At 56.5% G+C, this 9,087-nt stretch overlaps 1 protein-coding gene across 5 annotated transcripts in view; it reads right to left on the minus strand.

Moving 5' to 3' along the window:
- The window catches only part of LOC147086569 (ceramide synthase 2-like), a 76,161-nt gene that overhangs the window by 10,547 nt on the left and 56,527 nt on the right, over positions 1-9,087 (minus strand). For all 5 annotated transcript variants that reach the window (XM_085978702.1, XM_085978699.1, XM_085978698.1 and 2 more), the window contains exon 5: positions 4,579-4,636. In XM_085978702.1, coding sequence (XP_085834828.1) covers positions 4,579-4,636 — 58 coding nt within the window. The remainder of the gene's footprint in view (positions 1-4,578; positions 4,637-9,087) is intronic.

Below are 9,087 nucleotides of genomic sequence, written 5' to 3' on the forward strand. Positions count from 1 at the left end.
GCCTTCTCTGCTCGAAGGAAAACAACCCCAGCCTGTCCAGTCTCTCTTCATAGCTGAAGCGCTCCAGCCCAGGTAACATCCCGGTGAATCTCCTCTGCACCCTCTCCAATGCAATCACATCCTTCCTATAGTGTGGCGACCAGAACTGCACACAGTATTCCAGCTGTGGCCTAACCAGCGTTTTGTACAGCTCCATCATAACCTCCCTGCTCTTATATTCTATGCCTCGGCTAATGAAGGCATGTATCCCATATGCCTTTTTAACCACCTTATCTACCTGTCCTGCTGCCTTCAGGGATCTATGTACATGCACACCAAGGTCCCCCTGATCCTCTGTCCTTCCTAGGGTCCGACCATTCATTGTGTATTCCCTTGCCTGGTTAGTCCTCCCAAAATGCATCACCTCACACTTTTCAGGGTTAAATTCCATTTGCCACTGTTACGCCCATCTGACCAACCCGTCTATATCCATTACTATACCCGTTAATCCAGCCCCGAATCAAGGGGGCTAAAAGTTCTTCCTTATGTTCCCTTCCCCCGTTGACTCGGTCTGTGCGAGTCTGCAGTGTCCTGGTTGACCGCTAACACGACACCGGCCATCTCACACCAAAGGCTGTTTGGGGTAATGGAAATATTCTGTATGGGCATTGGGGGTGGGGGGAGTTCTTCTGAGTTTGAGATCGAGGCATGTTATTGGGACAGTGTAGAGGGAGCTTTACTCTGTATCTAACCCGTGCTGTACCTGCCCTGGGAGTGTTTGATGGGACAGTGTAGAGGGAGCTTTACTCTGTATCTAACCCGTGCTGTCCCTGCCCTGGGAGTGTTTGATGGGACAGTGTAGAGGGAGCTTTACTCTGTATCTAACCCATACTGTACCTGCCCTGGGAGTGTTTGATGGGGACAGTGTAGAGGGAGCTTTACTCTGTATCTAACCCGTGCTGTCCCTGCCCTGGGAGTGTTTGATGGGGACAGTGTACATCAGTTTCCGAGGGGGGGAAGGGTGGGGATAGTGTCCCGAGCCACACACCAACCAGGACAGGTTCTAGGATCAACTCCAGGTCTGTGCAGAGTCAGCTGTTGTTGGCTGGGCCAAGGGTAACAGCACCTCAATAGGTGCCAATAATCAAGTGTTCGGGAGCTGGTGGGATGGACACAGAAAGGCCACTCGCAGCAGGGTTTCAGAAAACGGTGCCACTCTGCCGCTATCGGGTTGGTGGGGGGGGGGGGTTACTTCTGAAACCAGGCAGGCAGCAGGATCGGCCGTTGTGGCACCCCCTCCCCCTATGGCCGAGCAGCCTGCTGACTGGCGAATGTCGCGCGCACAAGTCATGGAAGGTGAAGGTGGGAGGAGGGGGGGCGCCTGTGGAATTGTGGCCCCATCATGGGCTTTCCGAGAGAGAACAGGGAAAGCGGAGGATATTTGCAGAGAAACATAGAAGATAGGAGCAGGAGTAGGCCATTCGGCCCCTCGAGCCTGCTCCGCCATTTAATGAGATCATGGCTGATCATCCAAACTCAGTACCCTGTCCCTGCCTTCTCCCCATATCCCTTGATCCCTTTAGCCTTAAGAAATATATCTAACTCCTTCTTGAATATATTTAATGAATTGACCTCTACTGCCTTCTGTGGTAGAGAATTCCACAGGTTCACCACTCTCTGGGTGAAGAAATTCCTCCTCATCTCAGTCCTAAAAGGCTTACCCCTTATCCTTAGACTGTGACCCCTGGTTCTGGACTCCCTGACCATCGGGAACATCGTTCCTGCATCTAGTCTGTCTAGTCCTGTTAGAATTAGGCCTGTCTAGCCCTGTGGGTAGTGGAGCGGGCCCAGGGGCCGTGTAGCCTGATCCTGCTCCTATTTCGTGTGTCTAATTCTGTTAGATTCAGGAGATGGTTCTGTGATAGTAGATTGGCTGTTAGGATCAGATCAGCCATGATCTTATTAAATGGCAGAGCAGGCTCGAGGGGCCGATTGGCCTACTCCTGCTCCTATTTCTTATGTTCTTATGTTTGTTCTTATAATTTTAAAAGTTTCAATGAGATCCCCTCTCATTCTTCTAAACTCCAGCGAGTATAAGCCCAATTGACCCAATCTCTCCTCATACGTTATTCCCTCCATCCCAGGTATCAGCCTGGTGAATCAGAGAGAGAGAGAACACAAACGGGGCGTTAAATGATCCGATTGTGCGCCGACACCACGGTTACTGGTCGTTCTAAGGCAGAAGGGTAAAAACCACCGACGATACAACAGTTACTGCACATGCAGGCGGATTGCCCAGCTGGACATCATTAACGTCCCGGGACAGCCACCTCTTGGCCTCACGACCTTTGCTCTTCCTGCACTCCTCTCCCCCACCACCACCCCCCCCCCCCATGGTCCCTCCCTCCTTCCCACCCATCCCCAATTACAGCCCTCTTCCGCCCGCGATCCTGCCCCACGTACTCTTCCTTTTGGGAGGGGGGGGGGGGGGGGGGAGGCGTTTCACTACCTTAAAAAAGGCGCTACATAAATGCAGGTCGTCGTTGCTCGTCCCGTGGTTTCTAGTCTGGCGATTCCATATCCAGAAAGCCCTCTCCGGACATCCCCCACCTTCGTTTTTTTTTTTTGCTGATGCATCTCCAACTTATTCCCTCTAGTTACTGACCCAGCCAACCAATGGAAATAGCTGGCCCCTCCCCCCCCCCCCCCACAATTTGCCTCCTCAAATGCCTTCAGGATTCTGAACCCCTCGATCAGATCTCCTCTTAACCTGCTCTGCCGCAGCCGATTTTCCTCCTTGCATCCTGACTCGTAACGATTGGCATTTGAATCCTCTGCCACCAAAGAAACATCAAAACTAGGAGCAGGAGCAGTCCAGAACCAGGGGTCACAGCCTAAGGATAAGGGGTAAGCCATTTAGGACAGAGATGAGTAATTTCTTCACCCAGAGAGTGGTGAACCTGTGGAATTCTCTACCACACAAGGCAGTAGAGGCCAATTCATTCAATATATTCAAGAAGGAGTTGATATTTCTTGAGGCTAAAGGGATCAAGGGATATGGGGAGAAGACAGGGACAGGGTACTGAATTTGGATGATCAGTCATGATCTCATTGAATGGCGGAGCAGGCTCGAGGGGCTGAATGGCCGACTCCTGCTCCTATCTTCTATGTTTCTATGTCCATTCGGCCCCTCGAGCCTGCTCCGCCATTCAATGAGATCACGGCTGATCTTCTGCCTCAACTCCACTCTCCCGCCCGATCCCATGATTCTCAAGTCCAAAAATCTATCGATCTCAGCCTTGAATATACTCAATGACTGAGCCTCCACAGCCCTCTGGGGCAGAGAATTCCAAAGATTCACCGCCCTCAGTGAAGAAATTCCTCCTCATCTCAGTCCTTAAATGGCCGACCCCTTATCCTGAGACTGTGACCCCTGGTTCTAGACTCTCCAGCCAGGGGGGAAACAGCCTCTCAGCATCTACCCTGTCAATCCCCCTCAGAATCTTATCTGTTTCAATGAGATCACCTCTCATTCTTCTAAACTCCAGAGAGTATCGGCCCAATCTACACAATCTCTCCTCATAGGACAACCCTCTCATCCCAGGAATCAATCTAGTGAACCTTCGCTGCACTGCCTCCAAGGCAAGTCTATCCTTCCTTAGGTAAAGAGACCAAAGTAATCAAAAAGCCAAAGTAGTCATATAGTTTGCTAATCATCAACTGCACTCGTTACATCCCATTCAGCTCGATAGTTCCTCATTGTGGACGTGTTGAACCTTGAACTTTAAAACCGAGGTTGTCCCTCTCTTCTTTCTACAATCTACAGACTTCCCCGCCCCTCACCCCCCACCCAAACTTGGCAGGGGAGTCCAGAACAAGGGGGCGTCACCTTAAAATTAGAGCCAGGCCGTTCACGGGTGATGTCAGGAAGCACTTCTTCACACAAAGGGTGGTGGAAATCTGGAACTCTCTCCCCCCAAAAAGCTGTTGAGGCCGGGGGTCAATTGGAGCTTTCAAAACAGAGATTGATAGGTTTTTGCTGGGTAAGGGGATTAAGGGATACGGAACCAAGGCGGGGAGATGGAGTTAAGATACAGAACAGCCGTGATCTAATTGAATGACAGAACAGGCTCGAGGGGTTGAATGGCCTCCTCCTGTTCCAATCTTCCTAACAAGTTTAAGGGGCTGAATGGCCTCCTCCTGTTCCTATGTTCCCAACAGGCTCGAGTGGCTGAATGGCCTCCTCCTGTTCCTATGTTCCCAACAGGCTCGAGGGGCTGAATGGCCTCCTCCTGTTCCTATGTTCCCAACAGGCTCGAGTGGCTGAATGGCCTCCTCCTGTTCCTATGTTCCCAACAGGCTCGAGGGGCTGAATGGCCTCCTCCTGTTCCTATGTTCCCAACAGGCTCGAGGGGCTGAATGGCCTCCTCCTGTTGCTATGTCAGCCTCGCCCTCGCTCTCATTTCCTCCCAATCTTGGCGGCATCCTTTACCAAGGGGTCTTGACCTCGGCTGCAAGGCGGAGGGGGAGCCCCACCCTCCTGTGTGCGCAGTAAACCCCCAACACGAACAGTAGAATAAGGGTCAGGTATGTACTTACATCCACTATAACAGCCATGCCAGCAGTGAAAGCAAGAAGGTAAAAGGTGAATCGCCAACTGCAAAGAAAGTACAGATCCCCTCAACACGTGCGACATCCAAGAGTGAACAACCACAACTTACATACTAACCCCACTTTTAAACAGTGCCTCCTACACAGGAGTCCAACACGTAGACCAACAGAGGGGAAATCAAGTGGCTTCAGGCAGCACTCTCCTGCGGCGAGTTCCCTATCTCGGTTAACCCACTCTGGGCAGTTGGGAAGATCAGGCACCTCAGTGGGTAGCACTCGGTTGCTCTTGCCTCGGAGTCAGAAGGTCGTGGGTTCGAGTCCCTCTCCAGAGACTTCAGCCCATAATCCAGTACTGAGGGAGCGCCGCGCTGTCGGAGGGGCAGCGCTGAGGGAGCGCCGCGCTGTCGGAGGGGCAGCGCTGAGGGAGCGCCGCGCTGTCGGAGGGGCAGCGCTGAGGGAGCGCCGCGCTGTCGGAGGGGCAGCGCTGAGGGAGCGCCGCGCTGTCGGAGGGGCAGCGCTGAGGGAGCGCCGCGCTGTCGGAGGGGCAGCGCTGAGGGAGCGCCGCGCTGTCGGAGGGGCAGCGCTGAGGGAGCGCCGCGCTGTCGGAGGGGCAGCGCTGAGGGAGCGCCGCGCTGTCGGAGGGGCAGCGCTGAGGGAGCGCCGCGCTGTCGGAGGGGCAGCGCTGAGGGAGCGCCGCGCTGTCGGAGGGGCAGCGCTGAGGGAGCGCCGCGCTGTCGGAGGGGCAGCGCTGAGGGAGCGCCGCGCTGTCGGAGGGGCAGCGCTGAGGGAGCGCCGCGCTGTCGGAGGGGCAGCGCTGAGGGAGCGCCGCGCTGTCGGAGGGTCAGCGCTGAGGGAGCGCCGCGCTGTCGGAGGGGCAGCGCTGAGGGAGCGCCGCGCTGTCGGAGGGGCAGCGCTGAGGGAGCGCCGCGCTGTCGGAGGGGCAGCGCTGAGGGAGCGCCGCGCTGTCGGAGGGGCAGCGCTGAGGGAGCGCCGCACTGTCGGAGGTGCCATCTTTTGGATGAGACGTTAAACCGAGGCCCCGTCTGCCCTCTCAGGTGGATGTAAAAGATCCCACAGCCACTATTGGAAGAAGAGCAGGGGGAGTTCTCCCTGGTGTCCTGGGGCCAATATTTATCCCTCAACCAACATCACTAAAAACAGATGATCTGGTCATTATCACATTGCTGTTTGTGGGAACTTGCTGTGCGCAAATTGGCTGCTGCGTTTCCCACATTACAACAGTGACTACACTTCAAAAAAAGTACTTCATTGGCTGTGAAGCGCTTTGGGACGTCCTGAGATGGCGAAAGGCGCTGGAGAGTGTCAAGATTTCTCGATCTTGCCCTGATTCTAGCAGGAAGTTCCTGTAACCCTTGTCCCAGGCTCTAATGCTGAATCTGCAGGTGAACCTCCTGTTGCCAATGCTGCCTTGGAGCCTCCAGCAATTCAAAGATTAAAATCTGCTTCACGCAGCACCCGGAAAAAAAAAAATCAGGGGGATGAAAAGGAAGATTCGGTTTACTTCATTCTCTTTGAACACTTCTTGCTTCTTTGCTACAAAGGTATTGGGAAATGGGGAAAAAAAAGAGACTGTTTCCATAGTTACGTCAAGTGTACAGCCCAGAAACAGGCCATTCGGCCCAACTGCTCCGTGCCGGTGTTTATGCTCCACACCAGCCACCTCCCACCCCTCTTCATCTCACCCCATCAACACCAGCCTCCTCCCACCCCTCTTCATCTCACCCCATCAACACCAGCCACCTCCCACCCCTCTTCATCTCACCCCATCAACACCAGCCTCCTCCCACCCCTCTTCATCTCACCCCATCAACACCAGCCACCTCCCACCCCTCTTCATCTCACCCCATCAACACCACCCTCCTACCACCCCTCCTCATCTCACCCCATCAACACCAGCCTCCTCCCACCCCTCTTCATCTCACCCCATCAACACCAGCCACCTCCCACCCCTCTTCATCTCACCCCATCAACACCAGCCTCCTCCCACCCCTCCTCATCTCACCCCATCAACACCAGCCTCCTCCCACCCCTCTTCATCTCACCCCATCAACACCAGCCACCTCCCGCCCCTCTTCATCTCACCCCATCAACACCAGCCTCCTCCCGCCCCTCGTCATCTCACCCCATCAACACCAGCCACCTCCCGCCCCTCTTCATCTCACCCCATCAACACCAGCCTCCTCCCGCCCCTCTTCATCTCACCCCATCAACACCAGCCTCCTCCCACCCCTCCTCATCTCACCCCATCAACACCAGCCTCCTCCCACCCCTCCTCATCTCCCCCCATCAACACCAGCCTCCTCCCGCCTCTCCTCATCTCACCCCATCAACACCAGCCTCCTCCCACCCCTCTTCATCTCACCCCATCAACACCAGCCTCCTCCCACCCCTCTTCATCTCACCCCGTCAACACCAGCCTCCTCCCACCCCTCTTCATCTCCCCCCATCAACACCAGCCTCCTCCCGCCCCTCTTCATCTCACCCCATCAACACCAGCCTCCTCCCACCCCTCTTCATCTCACCCCATCAACACCAGCCTCCTCCCACCCCTCTTCATCTCACCCCATCAACACCAGCCACCTCCCGCCCCTCTTCATCTCACCCCATCAACACCAGCCTCCTCCCACCCCTCCTCATCTCACCCCAACACCAGCCTCCTCCCGCCCCTCGTCATCTCACCCCATCAACACCAGCCACCTCCCGCCCCTCTTCATCTCACCCCATCAACACCAGCCTCCTCCCACCCCTCCTCATCTCACCCCATCAACACCAGCCTCCTCCCACCCCTCCTCATCTCACCCCATCAACACCAGCCTCCTCCCGCCCCTCGTCATCTCACCCCATCAACACCAGCCTCCTCCCACCCCTCTTCATCTCCCCCCATCAACACCAGCCTCCTCCCACCCCTCCTCATCTCACCCCATCAACACCAGCCTCCTCCCGCCCCTCGTCATCTCACCCCATCAACACCAGCCTCCTCCCACCCCTCTTCATCTCACCCCATCAACACCAGCCTCCTCCCGCCCCTCCTCATCTCCCCCATCAACACCAGCCTCCTCCCGCCCCTCTTCATCTCACCCCATCAACACCAGCCTCCTCCCACCCCTCTTCATCTCACCCCATCAACACCAGCCACCTCCCACCCCTCTTCATCTCACCCCATCAACACCACCCTCCTCCCACCCCTCCTCATCTCACCCATCAACACCAGCCTCCTCCCGCCCCTCTTCATCTCACCCCATCAACACCAGCCACCTCCCACCCCTCTTCATCTCACCCCATCAACACCAGCCTCCTCCCACCCCTCCTCATCTCACCCCATCAACACCAGCCTCCTCCCACCCCTCTTCATCTCACCCCATCAACACCAGGCCACCTCCCGCCCCTCTTCATCTCACCCCATCAACACCAGCCTCCTCCCGCCCCTCGTCATCTCACCCCATCAACACCAGCCACCTCCCGCCCTCTTCATCTCACCCCATCAACACCAGCCTCCTCCCGCCCCTCTTCATCTCACCCCATCAACACCAGCCTCCTCCCACCCCTCCTCATCTCACCCCATCAACACCAGCCTCCTCCCACCCCTCCTCATCTCCCCCCATCAACACCAGCCTCCTCCCGCCTCTCCTCATCTCACCCCATCAACACCAGCCTCCTCCCACCCCTCTTCATCTCACCCCATCAACACCAGCCTCCTCCCACCCCTCTTCATCTCACCCCGACAACACCAGCCTCCTCCCACCCCTCTTCATCTCCCCCATCAACACCAGCCTCCTCCCGCCCCTGTTCATCTCACCCCATCAACACCAGCCTCCTCCCACCCCTCTTCATCTCACCCCATCAACAGCAGCCTCCTCCACCCCTCTTCATCTCACCCCATCAACACCAGCCACCTCCCGCCCCTCTTCATCTCACCCCATCAACACCAGCCTCCTCCCACCCCTCCTCATCTCACCCCATCAACACCAGCCTCCTCCCGCCCCTCGTCATCTCACCCCATCAACACCAGCCACCTCCCGCCCCTCTCATCTCACCCCAACACCAGCCTCCTCCCACCCCTCCTCATCTCACCCCATCAACACCAGCCTCCTCCCACCCCTCCTCATCTCACCCCCATCAACACCAGCCTCCTCCCGCCCTCGTCATCTCACCCCATCAACACCAGCCTCCTCCCACCCCTCTTCATCTCCCCCCATCAACACCAGCCTCCTCCCACCCCTCCTCATCTCACCCATCAACACCAGCCTCCTCCCGCCCCTCGTCATCTCACCCCATCAACACCAGCCTCCTCCCACCCCTCTTCATCTCACCCCATCAACACCAGCCTCCTCCCGCCCCTCCTCATCTCCCCCCATCAACACCAGCCTCCTCCCGCCCCTCTTCATCTCACCCCATCAACACCAGCCTCCTCCACCCCTCTTCATCTCACCCCATCAACACAGCCTCCTCCCACCCCTCTTCATCTCACCCCATCAA

The sequence above is a fragment of the Somniosus microcephalus genome, unplaced genomic scaffold (assembly GCF_052327205.1).
Source record: "Somniosus microcephalus isolate GS21.2 unplaced genomic scaffold, FLI_Smic_1.0 unresolved_chr7, whole genome shotgun sequence".
Taxonomy (NCBI): Eukaryota; Metazoa; Chordata; class Chondrichthyes; order Squaliformes; family Somniosidae; genus Somniosus; species Somniosus microcephalus.